Genomic DNA, 19689 nt, shown 5'->3' with positions numbered 1-19689 from the left:
CCTTGATGTTTTTAGTAAATAAGAACATGAGCTGAATATGAGGAAGAGGAGCAAAGGCATTTATAAGAAATGGATAATAGGACCAGCACCAAAAGTCTAAAACAATAAGCAATAAGTTAAAGGGAGAAGCAAATAAACACAGGTCAGAAGCATTCTCTTAAATCAAAATCCTACTTAGAATCTAGTAAGACAGGACTGTTGTACTCCATGACTCTTCTCCCTTTTCTATTTATAGCTAAAACCCAAGAGGAACCCAAAATGGTCTTAGCAGTGGCTTTCCTAAACCCCCAGCTCAGTTCTTTTTAGCCCTGTTCCATGTCTCTCCATGTGCCTACAACTTCTGCTTCACAGTCCATTTCACTAAGGGCTGCTTTTGCCAGGGTCTCTAATCTACAGCAGCTCTGGGACAGCAGCTTCCATGAAGCAGGTATACAGCTGGGGTAAAAAAGGAAAATAATGAGAATGTCCCCATTCTATCATCATTTGTACTTCAGGGACAGCAATATTAACATCCTTTTTTTCATTCAGTAGGCTAAACAAGATGATAAACTCAGACCTTAGAATTTCAGAGAGAACAGAATGAATGTAATTGATACAGAAATCCTCAAAATAATATACAGAAATATTTAGCAGCATGTAAAAAAAAAACCCCTCAATCATGTAGTCAGGATCGTTTCCAATGCATTAAACACATCTCCTAAATGATCTGAATAGAAAATTTATCTACAGTACAATTAATGAAAACTGGAACACGTATTTCATTAATCAGTATAGTTGACTCTTAAACACTGCAGGGGATGGGGCACCAACCCTCTGTGCAACTGAAAATCTGCAAATAACTTTACAGTTAACCCTCCATATCCACTATTTTGCACCCGCAGGATTGAACCAACCACAGATTGTGTAGTACTATAGTACATATTTATTGAAAAATATCCACATATAAGTGGACCCACGCAGTTCAAACACATGGTTGTTCAAGGGTTAGCTGTAATCTACAGCTGAAGGAGTAACTACTCATATACTAAAAGTGAAAAAATGGCATGCTTGAAAGTGAGTCTTTAGGAATGAAGAGAAAAGAAGGAATAGAATGGGAAGTGATGCATTATCTACGGACATTCAAATGTAGCCTTTAAAAACATAACAAGTGCTAATAGATAACTAATAAGAACCTGCTGTATAAAAATAAAATAAAATAAAATTCAAAAGAACCAAACATAACAAGTGCTGCTTCATTAGCTTAAGAAAAATACCTTCCTTCCATCTTCCACTATTATTATTATTTTTTTAAATTTACTTATTTATTTATTTATTTATGGCTGTGATGGGTCTTCGTTTCTGTGTGAGGGCTTTCTCTAGTTGCGGCAAGTGGGGGCCACTCTTCATCGCGGTGCACGGGCCTCTCACTATCGCGGCCTCTCTTGTTGCGGAGCACAAGCTCCAGACGCGCAGGCTCAGCAACTGTGGCTCACGGGCCTAGTCGCTCCGTGGCATGTGGGATCTTCCCAGACCAGGGCTCGAACCCGTGTCCCCTGCATTGGCAGGCAGATTCTCAACCACTGCGCCACCAGGGAAGCCCTCTTCCACTATTATTAAAGTACTAATTTTGTATTTAGTTTCACAAATTTACTTCACAAAAAATGTATTTTGTTGGCCTTTTCTAAAAATTGTACTGTGGCAACAGGCAGAAAACTTTAGTGAATACTGATGCCATTAGGTTATAAAAACGAACAGATTAAAATACTATAAATGTGCTACACAAGACTGAACAATGTTCTAAGTGGAAAATGTTAGCTGTACACTTTTCAACATTAACTAATTAAATGACTATCCTTGTAAGGCAGAAATGGCAAACAGGTTTTGTCTGACATGCCACCTAATGGTTTTATTTCTTAAAGCACTGCATTAAGAATCCTGGGCTACACTCCACTGGAAAGATGCTATGATTTACGCCATAAACAGACTTAAAGAAAAAAAGGTTTTTGAGAATTCTAACACATATTTGCCATCCCTGTCATTAAGTCTCACAAACAATACTGATTTCAACTCTTGGCACCTGAGTTGTAAATAATGCATTGCAGGGTAGGCAAGATTTAAAGACATTTCTTGATTTTTCTCACTCCTCAGTGTGAGAATCTACATTTAACATTTTAAATCTATTCAAATTTCCACAATTAACCAACTATATACCTGGCATGCCGGTAGCAAGACCCTGACCAAAAGCCAAAGTTGGATTTGCTGCTGCTAGTGATTCAGCTTGCTGCCCTTGCTGGCCCTGATTGGGAGTAAGAGGGCGCTGACCTGCTCCAGCACGAAGAACCTACAAAGGACAAACAATTTCCTTAAAAACGAAATTATAAAATAACAAATAAATTTATCTCAGACAACTCTGTATATATCACAGATAGCCTCTGGATATTCTTTGAACATATTTACATTCAATGAAATGTCAGTTTACCATAAAAAAATACAAATAATGTAACACCAAAAACATAATCTATTAAGTAACATGGTAGAGGGTCTTCAGGAACAATTATTTCTAGTATTTGTGCTCTTTAACCTACCAAAGTAGTATTAAAATGAGAGAGATATTTGGGCGGTGAGAGGGGAATGGCAAAATCTTAGATGAAGACAAAAGTTTAAATTTTATTATTTTCTGAGACTGAAAGCTATAAATTAAGTATGATTATTCAATTAGTCTGGTACGAGATTGTGGTACAGAGTGAAAACTTCAAATTGAACCAAGTTTTCAGAATTCAGAAGCTTTAATTAAAGTGAGTAAAAAGCTGCTTTTTACTGTAAAACCTTAGGGTTAAAAAAGGAACACAAGATTTCATCAAAAAATGTGAAAACTCTTAAGGCTGGTCAAACTTTACTGCTTCGTAATACATAGTTGTTGCAGTGACTATACACAAGCATGATACACATTAATTTCACAAAGATAAATACTTAAACAATTCAGGACAAGGGGGATTCATCTTAAGTCCATCCGTGTAAGTAAGCATCACGCACAGGTATATGTAATGTTTAGGCAATGTGATATTTTTATCTGCCCAAAGAAGACACAGATTTAAAAAGAATTTATTAAATGGTGCTGTGGTATAATCTACAAGGACTGAGCTAAAGGATAGCTTTAACAGAACATCAATATAGTTTAAAAGAAAATTCAACTGCCAAGTAACAAACATTATACTTGTCATTAAGTTGCTTCTTTGGTATAAATATGATAAATTTGACAACCAGAATTCTGGAATTTTTATCAGAATTTTTCTTTTATATTTATTTATAAAAATAGTTCCAGAAAAGTGGCTGAAATTAAAAAATCTTAAAAATAAACATTTTCTGTTTTAAGAAATTAAATCTAACCTTTAGTGAAAATATTTCATCTTTCCTCGCTTAAAAACAAAGTACCCAGTAATCTCCTTTTTCTGGTCAGAAATATATTAATATTTAAAATAGTAACTTAAATACCCAGAAGAAAATGAAATGACAATTACTTTGATAGAAACATTATGAGCACACTTTAAGAAGTGATGAAAAGAAAATTAAAAATTGCTAGAGATTTTAAGACAGTTTCAATAATAGAAATGTTGAAGTGGAATACAACCAAATCTTTAAGTTCATATATATGACTACTGGAGAAAAAAAAACACATAATCAATATTTGTATACCAACTATATGATAAGTACTGTGCTACATATTGGGGAAGATAAAAAGAAAAAAACACAGATCTTGAATGCAGGGAGCTCATGAAATTTCCAAGACTCTTCAGGTAGTATTTAATGAAGGCAGGCCTATACCTGTTGCTGTCCAGGCTGAGCTTGTGATGCTGCTTGCTGATTTGCTGTGTTGTTTGCCGCAGCTGCAGCCTGCTGCTGAAATAAATTGGCTGGATACACCCCCCACGGAACACCATAATACTGAGGTGGAACCACTGCCGGACCTAAACCCCACATCCCACCCCCCCAAAAAAAATAAAAAAAGTCACTACATTTTATAGATAAATAAGGTCAGTTACCATTAGATCATAAAAAAGGGACAGTGCATAAGACTCAAAGCAGATGTCCTTACAATCCTCTACCCACATACAACTGTCTTCCCCTTTCTCTTTTTCCCAATTTTACTAGAGAAAGTCTCACTGAGGTATGGATTATTAAAAAAGAAAGTATTCAGAGGTGACAGCAGTCGTCTTAATGAAAAGATGTGAACTAAACTCAAGAAGACCAATGAATTGACAGGACACTGAACCATCTATTCAACACCTATTGAATGCTAGTTTATGCATTTGATATTGGCAAATAGGAACATTAAACACCATAAAACTGTAAGATTTCCTATACTCAATTCAGCATTTTCTTTAAAAAGGAATTTTTAAAATTGAAAACATTTTTGGCTTTTAATTTGTAATCTATAACATAAAACTAGGGAACACGTTGGTACTAAGCTTGCTACAACTGTATTTTAATTGTAAACTGTGAATTTTAAAATATTCTTCATATCTGAAACAGAATTAGTTACAATTCTCACAAAACAATTGAAAATCACATAAAAACAAATGAAACATCAGTGTCTTTATGGTTAGGAAGATGGAACTAGTAAGTTAAGACAAGAAAGAACTATGAAATATAATCATGGGCATAGACATAAAAAAGCAAACCAGGAAAAATGGAATGAATTCTTGCTCTATTTTACTTTATTCAAGATAAAATTTGATTTCTGGACAGTAAATAGTATCACACAATAAGCCCTGTCATTAAACTAATGATTATGATGTCATGTTTCCTGACTGATACATGTCCCTAAATTCCACTGATATGATTTTAGTATATCTAATGTATATACTTTAGAAAGTCAAACTCTTGGTTTCACTTTGTTTTGGAAGAAAATAAAGCCCAGTGTAACTGACTGAATCACTAAAATGAAAAGCTGTAAACAGTTTAAAGGTAAAATATATTTCTAAAGATAGTTTAAGCACAATCTACAATGAAGACTCTTAAAATATAGAAAAGGATTTATGAAGAAAGGATACACTGTCAAAACAAAACAAAAGAATCAGACATCCATCTAGAACCTCTCTGTCCAAAAGTAGCTAGAAGTCATCTGTGGCTAAACAATTAAAAGCTGGAGAGCCTGAGTTAAGATGTGCTGTAAGTATGTAATACACACAGGATTTTGAAGACTTAGCATTAAAAATAAATAAAATAAAGTATCTATTAATAATTTTTAAAATATTGATTACATGATATACTGGGCTAAATCAAACATACTGAAATTAATTTCATCTGTGGTTTACTTTTATAATGTGGTTACTCGAAAAATCTAAGTTATATTATCTGGCTCATGTTCTATTTCTACTGAACAGTGCTGATCTTAGAAAGCCTAAGTAAGTTCAAAACACCAGGAATCCTTATCTCAAAACTAATGACCTCTTAAAGTTGCTTCTTTCAGTTCCATAGATTAATGATTCTATGTATGTATGATATACTAGCACTTTACATACTAACATCCGTTAAATAGTACCAGGAAAGCTCACATCTTTATGGAATCACATGCAGATCTATACCAAAAACTACTGAATGTGACAAGTTAGTTTCAGTCTAAGATATCAAACAAGAATTTGAAATCAACATTTTTTTCATGTCTTAAAGTCTTGAGTATAAAAAAAACGCCTATGAAAAGACTAACTGTTCTGCAGTCACAATAATAAAAAACTACCAGAAGCGGATTTAAAATTAATTGATCAGTGATAATTCAGTGAACTTATCAGTGACAGCTTAAAGTTATGAAAAGTTAGCCAATCAGCAGACTCAACCCAAGGAACACACTTCTATGGCTGACATCTCCCTCCTCCTGCCTTGGTAACCAACATAAATCATGCTTAAGACAAATTCATTCCTGTCTCTGTAACTAACTCAACATAAAACAACCTTCCCCCAAAACCTATAGAAGATAAGCAAATCACTCTGCTCAGTAAGACTGTGCCTAAATGGTACACAACTCTCCCTTACTTAAATAAGACATAAATACAGTTTGGTTTTAAAAAAAATTTTTTTCCAGCTTTATTGCCATACAACTGACATGTGACATTGTGTACTTTTGGTTTTTACTTCAGATTTTGAGTGGTGGTTATCAGGCTTTGACAGTTAATAAGTTCTTTCCACCTCAATCCCACCTTTTTGTTCCTCAGCTTGCCTGCACATTTTAACATTGCTAATTTAACTTTACTTTTTAGATACTCATTCTCTTCAGATCACTGAACCTCTTTACCTTGTACTATCCCTGACCTGGGTATTTATAGCAGCTACCCCGTTTATTTTCTGAGAAGTAACTTTATTTGCACTGTCTCTGTGGGTAATGGGATCAGTCACAAGAACAAAGATTTGTGGCTGCTAATGTACGATTTCTGAGACTATAAAACTAAAATGTAAAACAACTATGTACAAGGAGGAAACGAGTTATCAGACCTAGGTTTTCTCCTGTAGCATTACAGTCGAAAAATAAACTAACTCTGGAAACTTCAGTTCATTCTGGATAAATGTTTCAGGTTTTTCCTAGAAACTTCAGTTTGCCCAAACAGACAAAAATAAAGCTTATCCCAAAATTAAAACTAAATCCATAACAAGCAACAAGTATGAACAGTAAGTTACCTGCTAATGTTGCTGCTGCAGCCAATCCTGCTGCAGTATACGGATCAGTCCCTGGAGGAGCAGCACTAATAATATATGGATTTGGCACAAATGCAGCTGGAGCAAGGCCTGCTGAGAATACACCAGCTGTATTTTAAAGGGGGAGAAATAATAAATAAAAAAATATGTATGATTTTCTTCATCAGGTTAAAAAAAAAACATTTCTTCTGAAATTAGGGTTGGTGGGGGAGGAGAGGGTGTATAATGATTCTAATTCTTATTAACTAAGTGACCTTGGGCATGTAATACAACCTGACCCTGGGGTTCTTTGTTTATGAAACTGGTTTATCACCAGTGATTTTTGTTAGAATTAAATATATATGACTGTATAGTACTAGCATATACACACAATAAATGTTTAGAGCTAGAATTGCTATTGTTCAATAGTGGTTTTTCATTCAATCTTTATTAAGCCATACTGTTAGCTAGGGATTCAACACTGAGACAGATAGGATCTGCCCTCACAAATCACTCCATCGAGTGAGAAAAACAAACAAGTACGTTGGCAATTAGAATACAGTGTAAGTGCTATATGAGCACAGAAAGTAGGGGTAGCCAAGAAGCTTTTGGTAGGATGGAGTGGGGTTGTAGTGTATAAGATAAAACTGGAGCTATAATCTGAATGAAGACTCATGAAGAGTTTCCTGGGTCATGCTAAGTAGTTTGGACTTTATCCTGAAAGTAAAACAATGAAGAATTTTAAGCAGGAGCGTAAACCCACTTCTGAGTCTAATATATGCCAATATAGATTTGGTTAAGGCTACGAAAGATTTTAAAATATTCATTTGCAGTACTTATTAAAGAAAGAAGAAAACTGCTGGTATTGAGCAGGAATCAGTATGTAGACCTTTTATCATAAGGTACTAAAAAATTACTTTGAAAATATACTGCGAAGAGTTTCCTCTTCTGGAAACCATGACAAGTACAAGGTAGGGAAATAATTAAAGAGAATGTGTTTAAAGTTAAAGGAGCTCAAAAAGGTTCAAGTTAAAAGATGATGGTGGGGAGATATGGGCATAAAGCAGGTGGACATAAAACGATTTTTAAAAAAGTATTCAAAAGGTACATTTATCTTAAAATCTAGGTCTTAAAATCAAGATTCAGAAACTTAATTCTAACTATATTAAAGTGGCTTCCACATTTTTTGACTGTGACCCACAATGTAAAATATATTTCCCTAGTGTCCATATACACACACACGCCACAAACAAAAATCTCAAAAAAATATTTATCCTTATGAAGTTCCAATGCACTGTTTTCTATTTAATTTTTCTCTTCATTGATTTCTAAATTACTTAATTTTAAGAAATATTGGCCATAAGCTACAATACTGATTTCATGCCCAGACATAGCATGGCCATTTGAAAAATCTGCTTTTAATAAAAGAAATAAGAATTAAACAGAGGGTTCAACAAAATCCTTGCACTATTTAAAAAATCATTTGCTCAAAGTTGCATTCTTAGCTACTATGCCCTAGGTCGAAGGTTTCAAGACTTCCTTCTGGTTCCTCTACTGTGATTATCTTTATGACAAGAATAAAGATGTACTGATATCCATGTTCTACTCCTATGACTACAAATCGAAAAGTCAGGGCCTAATTTTATATTCTATATTTTTATGATTAAAAAAGATTGCTTTTAAAAAATGAAATACTATTGAAGTATATAATGTGGAAAGCCAAAGTCCTCATGTAACCTTTACTGACAGGTGGTTTATAGCCTTCTAAAACTTTTTTTTCAATTTTAGACATGATTTTAACACAGCTCTCTCCATATTTATATTACAAAGCAGATAAAAAGCAGGAAGGTTTCAAATATTTTAAAAACAAGGAATTAGTGTGACCTAACGGATATATATTGAACCTTCTGCCAAAAAAATGAAGAAAACTTATTTTCAGCTCACATGATTCACTTAGAAATATTTGCAACACATTAGACACCAAACCATATGCTTGTTTGTGTACATATAAATATGTATATGTTTGCATGTATAAATACATGTTTTTGAATCTGTGTTTACATATGCACATATGTATAAATGTATACCCTTCTAAATTTTTACATTTATATAGACACACACTCATACATTTTATATTACAGGATATAACGGTATTTTAATATGCTTTTTTCACTTGCCAATTAACCACAGATCCCTTTCTATGTCAACAGATACCTATCTAATTCATTTTGGGGGGATGGGGGGTGGGGGGGAGGCAGGGGTGCTGCGTGGCTTGTCGATCTTAGTTCCCCAACCAGGGATGGAACCCTAGCCCTTGGCAGTGAAAGCACGAGTCCTAACCACTAGACCGCCAGGGAATTCCCTAGTTCATTTTTTTATAGCTTCATAGTTTTGTATCCCTCTACATAGAAGGAACATGATTTAACCAGTCTACTGCAGATATATATTTAGATGATTCACAAGTTTTTGCTATAAATAATGCTGCTATTATTCTTTAAGTATAATACAGTATCATCATATCCTCATGAAAATTCACGTAAATGGACAAATATATATAAATTCTTGATCCACATTTCCAGATTACCCTCCAGGAAAGTTATACCAATTTACATTACTACCATAAGTACATGAGAATACCACTTACACTCCCACTGAAATAGGATATTATCAAACTTTTTAAAAGCTGTCAACGTCAGAAGTAAAATAAAGCATTAAAATATTTTGGTTTTAATCTATAGTTCTTCGGCTATCAAAGAGAAAAAAAAACATATCAAATCTTTTATACCTTTATTTTTTCTCATTAAAATTTTTATTCCATCAGGAATATGACCCAATTATCTCCAACTTATTCTCCAAAGATATTCTTTTATAATTAGTTTGCGATGTCAAGGTTAAAATTACCCTACCACTGCACCCCAAACACACACACACACCCATTTCAGAGTGTTCTTGTTTACTGATCGACTTGTATGTTTCTAGGCCAGTGCCACACCGTTTTAATCACTGTGGATAATAATTGTTTTGAAATATGGTTGAGTACGTCCATCTCTCATTTTAGTGTTCTATTTATTTTCTGGTTTCACTTTTCTGAGATAAACATCAAAAGCAAACTTTCAAGTTCAAAAAAAAAAAATCCTGTTGGGATTCCAATCAATATATTAAATTCACAACTTAAGGAGAATTGACCTCTTTACAGTAATGAGTTTCCCCCAAAGGGCATGTGTCCCCATTTACTTAAGCTTTCAGAAAAAGTTTACAGTTTTCTTTACATACACCTTGCACTGATTTAGTTACTCCCTACTCCACCCCACATCTTGATTACTATGTGCTATATTTCAGTGTTCATAAGTTTTATCTTCTGGTTCATTTCCTCCTAGGTGATAGCTAGTTAATTATGCAACCCACCTATGTCTTTTTTTTTTTTTTACAAGGTTCTGAAATGGTCTGTTTTCACATCATTCTGTTGTTTCAAGACCTCCGATCTTTGATGACTTAAATCCTTTATCTCTTAATATTCTAAATAAACATTTTAAAGTTCTTTTCAGGACTTTAACGTTCTCTTATTTCTACATCTTGGGTGTGAATTCTACTATATGTTATATGACTGCCTTCTGACTGCTCTTTCTTGTTTGCATTGTAATCTCTGTTTTAGATACTACCTTATACGAGAGATTCTCTTACACTTACTCACCCCGGTCGCCAACTACACACCGTGAGGTGAAGTCCCCGCTGGCGGCCTGGGGGCCTGAGCCCCACCCCCATCCTGGCACTGGGCAGGCCTTCTGCGCATCTATCCCTCTTGCAGCCCGCTGCAGGCCGCGCAGACTTACTTCCAGTGCACTCCTATGGATCCCTCTCAGCTTCCTATCCTACAGAAATTCCCCAGCCATCAAAGCAACCCCACCTTTTTCTTCTCTCTCTCTCTCCCCCTTTGGAGTGTGGCTGTATATTTTAAAACATAAAATGTATTGTATCTATACCTCTTTCTGGTCCAGTCCATGGGGCAAGTTCTAGCCTGCTACCTATTTTTGTATGAATTAGCTAAGAATAATTTAAACATTCTAAAATGGTTGAAAATAATAATTTGTAACAAATGAAAATTATACAAAATTCATATAACAGTGCCCATAGTAAAGTTTTATAGAACACAGCTGTACTCATTTATGTATTGTCTACGACTGCTTTGTGCTGTAACAGCAGGGTTGAGTAGTTGTGACTGAAACCATATGGCTTGCAAAATTTAAATGTTTACTATCTGGGACTTTATAGAAAAAGTTTGTCAACCCCATTCCAGAATATGCACTGTCTGTTATGGTAGTTATTACCATATATAGCTACTGAGCATTTAAAATGTGACTAGTCTAAACTGAGATCTGCTCAACGTGGGAAAATGCATACCTGATTTCAAAGACTTTATATGAAGAAGAGAATTTAAAATTTCTTATTAGTAAGTGTTATATTGATTACACTTGAAATATTTTGGATACAATGGATTAAATAAAATATTATTCAAACTAATCTCATCTACTTCTTTTTACTTTTTAAAATGTAGCTACTAAATAATTTTAAATTCTATGTGGCCCATATTATATTTCTCTTGGGACAGTGCTGTTCTAAACGAACTATCAGCCAGCTAAGAGATGACTGAGCACACCTGGACAAAAGGACTACGATCAACACTCTCTCTTTCTATTTAACTATGGAACAAAGATGAAAAGATGGGATCCATTTTGCTAAGTTATGCTTTCTTAGAAATTTCCATTTTATTCAGGTTTTCAAATTTATTTGCATAGTTTCCCAGATGGCTTCACAAAGTTGTTCTAAGTTGTGCCAAACCTTTAAAGATCATGTAAGACCGAATGTAAATGAAAATACTCCAAGGCATTAAAAAAAGGAACATTTCTAAATTATTTTTATGAAGCAAGTATACTGATATCAAAACCTAACAAGAAATGCAAAAATGCACACACACAAACTTAAAGACTAACTTCATTATATGTTGATTAAAAAAAATCCTAAATAAAACATTAGCAAATTAAGAGCTCATTAAAATAATTATATACAATTCTTCCAAATTCTAAGAACACAGGAATGATTCAATTATTAGAAAATATCATTCATAAAATTAATAAATACTAATCAAGAGCTTTCATAGATACCAATTGAAAGATATAATGAAAGACAGGAAGGCATTTACAATGATAGCAAAAGATAAAATACCAAAGAACAAACTTATTGAGAAATACGCAAACTTACATGAGAAACACTTTAAAGCAATCATAAACAACACAGAAGCAGACTTGAACAAATTTAAAGATACACTATGTCCTGGATAAGAATACTTAATGTCATAAAGATGTTGATCTTCCTAAGTTAAGATTTTAACCTGATCTGGAAGTAAATAAAAGGATTCTAAAGTTCATATGAAAAAGCAAATAAGAACCAAAAACTTAAAACTCCCAAAAGGAAGAGCAATAATGGGTATCCTAGCCTGCCACATATAAATCATACCACAAAGCGTCAAGAAATAAAAAGTGCTGTACCGGCCCACGAGTAGACAGGAATCAGTATGTTTCTAACAACAAGTAAGAAGTACTGAAGGACAGGGATATAGAAGGCTGAAGAAAACTGGAAAAAACAGGTCCAGAGTACATGCTGCTATTAGAAGTCATCTAGAAATGTGTGGTCATCTTTAATTAAAACCAAAAATAAAATTTTAGACCTGGAAAGACTTCTTGGATTGACATAGAGCAATACACAGTTAAGGGAACAGAACCAACTTAGTATGTCCCACCCCCTGCCCCCAAACATACTGATGTTGAGAGTGTTCACAACTTTTCCAACCAGGAAATAAATCAAGGTCAGCCAAAATCAGGTGTAAAAACGGTTCCACGAACATGATAAAATAACATAAATCTATACACACACATTTACCAATGTCACATACCTGGTTTAGGTATTGTACTACAATTATGTAAGATGTAGTCATTTAGGGAAAACTGGGTGGGGAATCTCTTTGTACTCTCCTTGCAACCTCATGTGAATCAGTAATTATTTCAAAATAACAACAACAACAAAAAAATCCAAGACACAAAAACACATACTAATGCCTGAACTCTACCAGTAACACATATGTAATTGTAATAATTCACATTATAGTAAAGACTATAAAGGTCAAAGACTAAATAGCTTAATGAATTAAGGAAGAAAATATTCAAAGAAATTTTCTTGGGATTCCTATTTCCAACCCATTTTAAAAATAAACATTCTGACTTGATATGAACACCCATAACTACACTTGAATTTCCAAGTGTTTGATGCTCTCGACTTCACACTGAGAAAAAAACGTATGTGCTCGGACTTCCCAGGTGGTCCAGTGGTTAGGACTTTGCCTTCCAGTGCCAGGGGTGTGGGTTCAATCCCTGGTCGGGGAGCTAAGATCCCACATGCTTCATGGCCAAAACAACCCCCAAAACATAAAACAGAAGCAATATTGTAACTAATTCAATAAAGACTTTAAAAATAGTCCACATAAAAAAAAAATCTTTAAAAACAAACTTATGTGCTGACAGTTTTTATCAAGTTATAGATTTTTATTTCACCAAGGATACAAATAAAAGCCAAACTGTTCTTCCCTAATCTTTACTCTTGCCATGTAATCTACTACTGTTTTATCTCAATGAGATGTTTCAAAAGTAATGAAATAACACCATTCAGTAAATACGAAAGGAACATTCTAAACACTTTAACACAAGATTTTCTAACAGTGTAATCAAAATGGTAAGTTATAAAGACTCACCTATATGTGGCTGCTGAGCTGTGGCTAATGCATATTGCTGCTGTTGAGCTGCAGTTAACTGTTGAACTGTCAGTGCATTAGTCCTCTGAAAGAGCTATTAAGAAAAATATTTAATACAAAGATTAGTCTCAGAGCATTTCATTTTTGTTTAGAAAGCTAAGAACAGAATATTATAAATACATATTTGAATCACTTTCTCAACTACAAGGACATTTTATTCAATAAAACACTAAACGTTCAAGAATACCCCTATTATTTATGTCAATGTCTCATAGCACTTCAGGCTATACTAGTACATAGTTAAGAGGAACTTCTTTAAAGGAGTGGCATGCTTTACCTGCTGCTGGGAGTTGTAGTCGAAAAGGCCTACAGTAGCTCCTGAAGAGTCCATTGGTACCTGATTACCAGGATAGTCAAACTGTAAGGAATCCAGACCAACTTGTTCCATGGCATCTAGATTCTGAGTTTCAGGATTTGAAAATTCTTCAACGAGTGGTTTATTAGCTGTAGGATTAGGAAGAGGCCCCAATCCTTCTGGGGGATTAGTATTGGGGCCCAGGCGCTCAACTACTTCAGTTGGAGAGGCTTGACGACTTCCAGGAGTACGACTATGTAAACAAAACAGAAATGAATAAAAGTAACAAGTATGTCAAAAGGTGAAATGGGAAAGTAGGAAAATCATGAAAAAACAAATGGCTGTAAAACACAGAGGGCAAATTAGGCACCCTAGGTCACTAACCATTCTACTTTATCACATTTTTTTCTGTTTAATCTAGCTTCCTCTTAAGAGCTGACATGGTTTCATTTTTTAAATATCATTAGTGACCATTGTCCCCGATTTGAATAGCATAAAGATATAACTCAATTTTACAGATAAGGAAATTTGACAATACCACAATTTAAGCTTAGACTACCCAAAACTTTTGTCTCAAATCAGACAAAATGAATCGTAGGTATGAACAGCAGACTATCAAGTGACAAATATGGGAAGGCTGAAAACCAAAACCCGCCTACCATACTCCCATCCTGTCCACCAGCACATAATTTTCCTAACATCTTGCTTAATATTTCAGAAAAAAAAACTGGCCATAAAGAATCATATGGCCTTCATGACTTAAGGGTGTAAAATACACAATATGACAGAAAAGGGCAGTGAACCAAGACAGAAAGCTGACTCCTGATTCTATCTTTAAGTATTATTTTGAGCAAATCATTTCATCTTCCAGGCCTCAGTTTCCTTACTGAGACTGAAGAGGTGACCTTGTGGTTCCAAATAACAAGAACAAAAAGACTATTTGTGAAAACCTTCTATGAGCTCTCCAAAAACCATCTTTATCATACCAAATTGTTTCAGTTTAAATCATGAGAATAGAAATGTATAACATATTAATCAAAAATTAAGTATGCACATCAATGAAAAATATAATCCTACACACACAAAAAGCAACTTTCCCCACTGACTAGCCTTCTTAATTTTCTGAAGAAATTTATTAACATTGGACTAAATTTTAAGCACCGACTCTTTTCTTTTTATCAACATCCTTCACAGTCTAAACTTTATTTTCATTTTATTTCTTGACATAATTAATTCTCATTTACAGTCTCTTCCCTTCTACAGAAGTATTTTATGTAAGATCCTTTCCCTCACAAGAAACAAGTCTGCTCTGGAACCATCAGTTCATAGTATATTCAAATATAAGTACATTAAATAAATGGCAATAACTATTTTACCTGGCTTTCAATGTCAGTTGTTACACCTATGTAACTGACCCCAACTTCAGGTGCTTTACATTGGGATAAATTTGTTAACATGTACAGAACATTTCACAAAGCAATTGCTTAATTACAAGAATTGTTTTCCAGATATTTAGGCAGACTTACATTTTATTTCAAAATTAACCATTGTCCTTGCAACATCAGAAGAAATTTCAAACTCCTTTCCCCTTTATCCGCACCTAATTTTTCATATGAATAATCCCAAGGCTTGTTTTTCATTCAGAATATAGGGGAAGAAAAAAATAAAACTGAAAGGGTCCTCTTTAAAATCGGCCAATTAGAAAAAAGAAAGAAAGCCTGCTATAGTTCTTTCATTCCTTTCAGTTCTACTCCAATAATATATATATATGTTGATGATGTATCAGTTAATGTACATAATAATGATGTGTTGCCATGACCAGATGACCACAGCTATTAGTTTGAAATGGTTTTATATTGTTGAAGACAATACTGTATCTGAAACATTTTATAAGCAATTTTAAATACATACCCCAAACTTAAACAGAATAAAATTAGAATGCTATTGAATGTAAAGTTCATATTAATATGAAGAAGTATAGCCTCTCATACAAAACAACTCTAAAAGCAAAAAGTAGAGGATACAATAGAAAAAAGTCATTATGCTATGAGTGGTGCTATTTTCTTGCTATAGTTAACGGTGTATTAACACTTCAATTATAAATGTATACTCTGCAGGTTTATAGTCAACTCAGTTTTAAATGCATACCCTTGACTAAAAGATAGATTAAGTAATAGCAGAAGCGCTAAATCAGAATTAGGTCCTAAAACAAACTGAATAGCATTAGTTTCTTGTCAAAAGAGGTTTACTGGTTTTGGATGCTTTTTTGTATTTACAACAGATAGAAATGGCACTGTTTTTAAGAAGCATTGTTAGTCTGCTTTTGATAATTAAAGGCAATAAACGTAAACATGTACCTACAACTAATTGATATTCCATGGTTCACAAGATCGCAAAGAAACAGCTTATTTTCAGGTATAGGCCCCAAGGCAACTGACTACTGAAGTATAAAGTATAGGAAATCAGTATGAAGAAACAACTCCCTGTACGAAGAAACAACACCCTAATATTTAGATAAATGTGCACTGCCTAATCCAAGTCCAAAGGTTAGAAGAAAAGAAACAATTACTTGTCATAAAGAGACAATAAAAAATCTGCAACTGAACTTAAATTCTGAACTTAAAACTAACTTTGGAAGTCTCTAATATGTTCCCCCCCTTCCTAATTTCAGCAAGATTAAGTATTAGCACAAACTCAGAGTAAACGCGGGGATAGGAGATACAATACAGGGATAGAAGAGGAAACTCTACAGAAAGGTGCTCAAGAGCAAACCCAAGAAGAGTTTGCCAAGAAAAATCACAGATTAAACCTAAAATTCACTAAATTTTAGCAGGGAGAAAACAGTTAAAATTTAGACTACCATATTAGCAGAAAGGTAACGGCAGCTTCTAACATTATTCCTTCAATGGAATGCATTGTTTTAGAGACTTTAAAGAATTGTTTTTTTAAAAAATGGCACATAATCATTAACTAATATTCCTTACAAAAAATTTTAAATCTTCCTCCAGATTAATACAAGGTACAAAGGGAAATAAAAAAACCAAAATTGGAAAAATGTCTACATCAGTCACATCAGCTAGTAGCAATAATCCCTAAAGAGATATGCTTTTCTTCTTGAGAAAGTTAAAATCTTACTTAAAATCTTTGCAATCGGCATCCATTCCATTTGGCAAACCTCTGCCATTTATTTTAGAATCATCATCATCTCCTTGTTTAAGATCTCTGTTTTGGTCCTCCTCAAATGGAGAAGCCTTGCCTTTTTGATCTCCTTTCTCAGGTCCATCTGTTTCAGCATCTCTAGTGCCCTGAGGAAAAAGAGTCTGTTTGATTCTGAATATTTAATAGAACACAAAAAAAGGCACCATGAGGTGACCTAAAACTATACTATAGTGCATGTAAACAATAAAAACATTGAATCTTATTTTAATTTCGTAGTCAACTAATTTATAAAAGGCCAAAAAAATTGAGTACAAACCAGTGATTTATAACAGAAGGGCTAAGGCAACCTTAACTATAGCGGTGCTGGAAAAGCAGTAACACCACAAATCAGATAAAAATTCTACTTAATGCACAGATGATTTTGTTTTTTTACTTTCATATCAAGTACTATCATGAATATGCAATTTTAATCTTACAAATTTTGTTTTTTAATTAATATGGGTTTTTTTGGTAACATGGTTAAGATTAGAAATATTCCCAGTGGTTCTACCATTTCATGTATTTCAAGTGGCCAAGACAAGAAAACAAGAGCACCAATAGCTATGAAATTTCCTTTAGTTCTAGGAAGGGCCAGAAAAAGAAACTGGCTTAAGGACAACCAAATAACAATCAAGCAATTTAAAAACCTTTCTTTACTCAAAATACTTACAAAAGTTCCCTTCCTAAATCGAGAATCCAATTTATCAGCAGGAGAAGAACTTAATACATATTCTACCATGCTCACACCAAGGCCTCCACTTTCTGATCGCGGAGACAATATTGCATTTACTTCACTGTTTCCATGAAAACCCTGTCCAGATCTTCTCTGTACCATAATAGGCTGGGACATTGAATGGTCTGTTTGGAAGAAAGAACACAATTACACATTCGTACTTTTAAGCTAACAAAATGTATTTACATGAATTAATATACTAAAGTAAGAAAAATCAGCATATTGTTTTATTTTGAATATTACTGTAATCCTTATAAAAAGATCTAGAGTCTGTTGAGACTCACTGACCTGGGCACATTTCTTGAGAATACAGATTAAGAAAGCCATTTGCTAAAAAGCAGGTAAAAGCCTATGTGAAGAACAGTCAAACCCAAAGTTCAATGGAGATAGAAACTAACTTGACATCTCCACTGCCTGTAAGCATCTTATTAAAAAGTTCTAAACAATTCAGAACAAAAAACTTTAGAGATAAAACCTGAAATAAAAGTAACTTCTAAACTGGCAGAGGCACTTCTCAACCTCACAGTTACGTACTGGACAGATTCAGAACACACGGCTGTACTGCTATAAACACAAATGACTAAGTTTAGAAAAACCAGTAATATCACAGAATTTTCTATTCTTGGTATAAAAAATTAAGTATCCCTTAAGATTTTTTAAAAAACACCTTCTAGTCTAAAAGTTTTCCATTTATTTTTAACAAAAAATTCATCCATATGGTACGAATACATTTTCTACATATTTTTGTGACAAAAAGAAAGAGCAATACTTAAGATCTGAAAGCAAAGAAGATACAAACATAATAAAACATTTGAGGAAGAGTCACACAGATTTGCAGAAAAAAATTTTAAAAAGGAACCAATAAGCCACAATTTATATCTGGCTCATATGTGAACACGTACCACACTAAATACTAGGCATCATCCTCAAAGGGTTGAACTATCATAGAGGTATACTCACTCATCATTTTATTAACTGCAGTAATTTTTAAATGACTGGTACTTTTGTTAAACCATATTAAAACACTTCCATGTCAGTACCTTTATCCATGAGATTAGTCATTATATTTTTTCATTCAGTCATTCACCCATTCATTCACAGTTTAAATGTTGATTTACTGTCTCTCCTATGCTGGGCACTGTGCTATGTATGGGGAATCCAAGAACAAACAGTCCCTGACTTCAAAAGAGACTATAGGTGTAACAAGAGGCAATCATAATAGAGTAAAAGCACTTCAATAAAAATAACCCAGGATACTATGGGGAACAGAAAGAAAGGGCATCTATCAATTCTTCCCAGTCTTAGAGTGAATCCCAAAGAAGTGATATGAAGAGTAGAGAACAAAAAACAGGTGAAAATGGGGGTGGAAAGAGCATTTCGGTTTGAACATCCTGGTTTCTCTAAGGCCTAAAAGTGCAGGAGAACACAACGAAATTAACAATTACAAGTAACTCAGTTCAGCTGAGAAGGAAATATGTGTATGATAAAATCTCCTGTAGTCATGGAAAGAATCCTAGAATGACAATTCTTTTAGGACAAGGAATGTGTTATTTGTATTTGTACATGCTTGGCATTCAATAAATGTTTGTTCAGTAAACACAATAATCCATTCATTTCTATTTTTCTCATTTCTCCTGGTAAAGACTAATACTCATCTTCAAAATTTTATCCGTACAACTAAAAAAGTTAAGTTGGAAGAGGGAGTGGTACAAGGAATTAACTAAAATTATAAACTTGACACTAAAAAGATACATCAGGAATATATAAACAGTTGCTTAAATGTTTTATTGCTGGTACTAGTTGTCCTCCAAATATAACATACCAAAGATATTTCCCCACCATCCATCTTGAAAATATCTCTCATTACCATGTTGTGCTCAAGATGTTTTGCTTTGGAATGCTTTCAAAAATTTTGGTTCTGGTAAATAGAGCAATTAACCATTCAACTTTCAAAATAAA

The 19689-nt window shown here is 33.8% G+C and overlaps 1 protein-coding gene across 7 annotated transcripts in view; it reads right to left on the bottom strand.

Annotated features, from left to right (window-relative positions):
• PUM2 (pumilio RNA binding family member 2) overlaps window positions 1–19689 on the bottom strand; it is a 92161-nt gene that overhangs the window by 42724 nt on the left and 29748 nt on the right. For all 7 annotated transcript variants that reach the window (XM_036873073.1, XM_036873074.1, XM_036873075.1 and 4 more), the window contains 7 exons: window positions 17668–17855; window positions 16935–17104; window positions 13782–14052; window positions 13445–13538; window positions 6649–6774; window positions 3802–3944; window positions 2191–2320 (listed from right to left, as the gene is read on the bottom strand). In XM_036873073.1, the coding sequence (XP_036728968.1) occupies window positions 2191–2320; window positions 3802–3944; window positions 6649–6774; window positions 13445–13538; window positions 13782–14052; window positions 16935–17104; window positions 17668–17855 (1122 nt within the window). The remainder of the gene's footprint in view (window positions 1–2190; window positions 2321–3801; window positions 3945–6648; window positions 6775–13444; window positions 13539–13781; window positions 14053–16934; window positions 17105–17667; window positions 17856–19689) is intronic.

Source organism: Balaenoptera musculus, chromosome 13 (assembly GCF_009873245.2).
Source record: "Balaenoptera musculus isolate JJ_BM4_2016_0621 chromosome 13, mBalMus1.pri.v3, whole genome shotgun sequence".
NCBI lineage: Eukaryota > Metazoa > Chordata > Mammalia > Artiodactyla > Balaenopteridae > Balaenoptera > Balaenoptera musculus.
The sequence above is the reverse complement of the archived record's forward strand: the minus strand, read 5'-3'. Positions and strand labels throughout refer to the sequence as shown.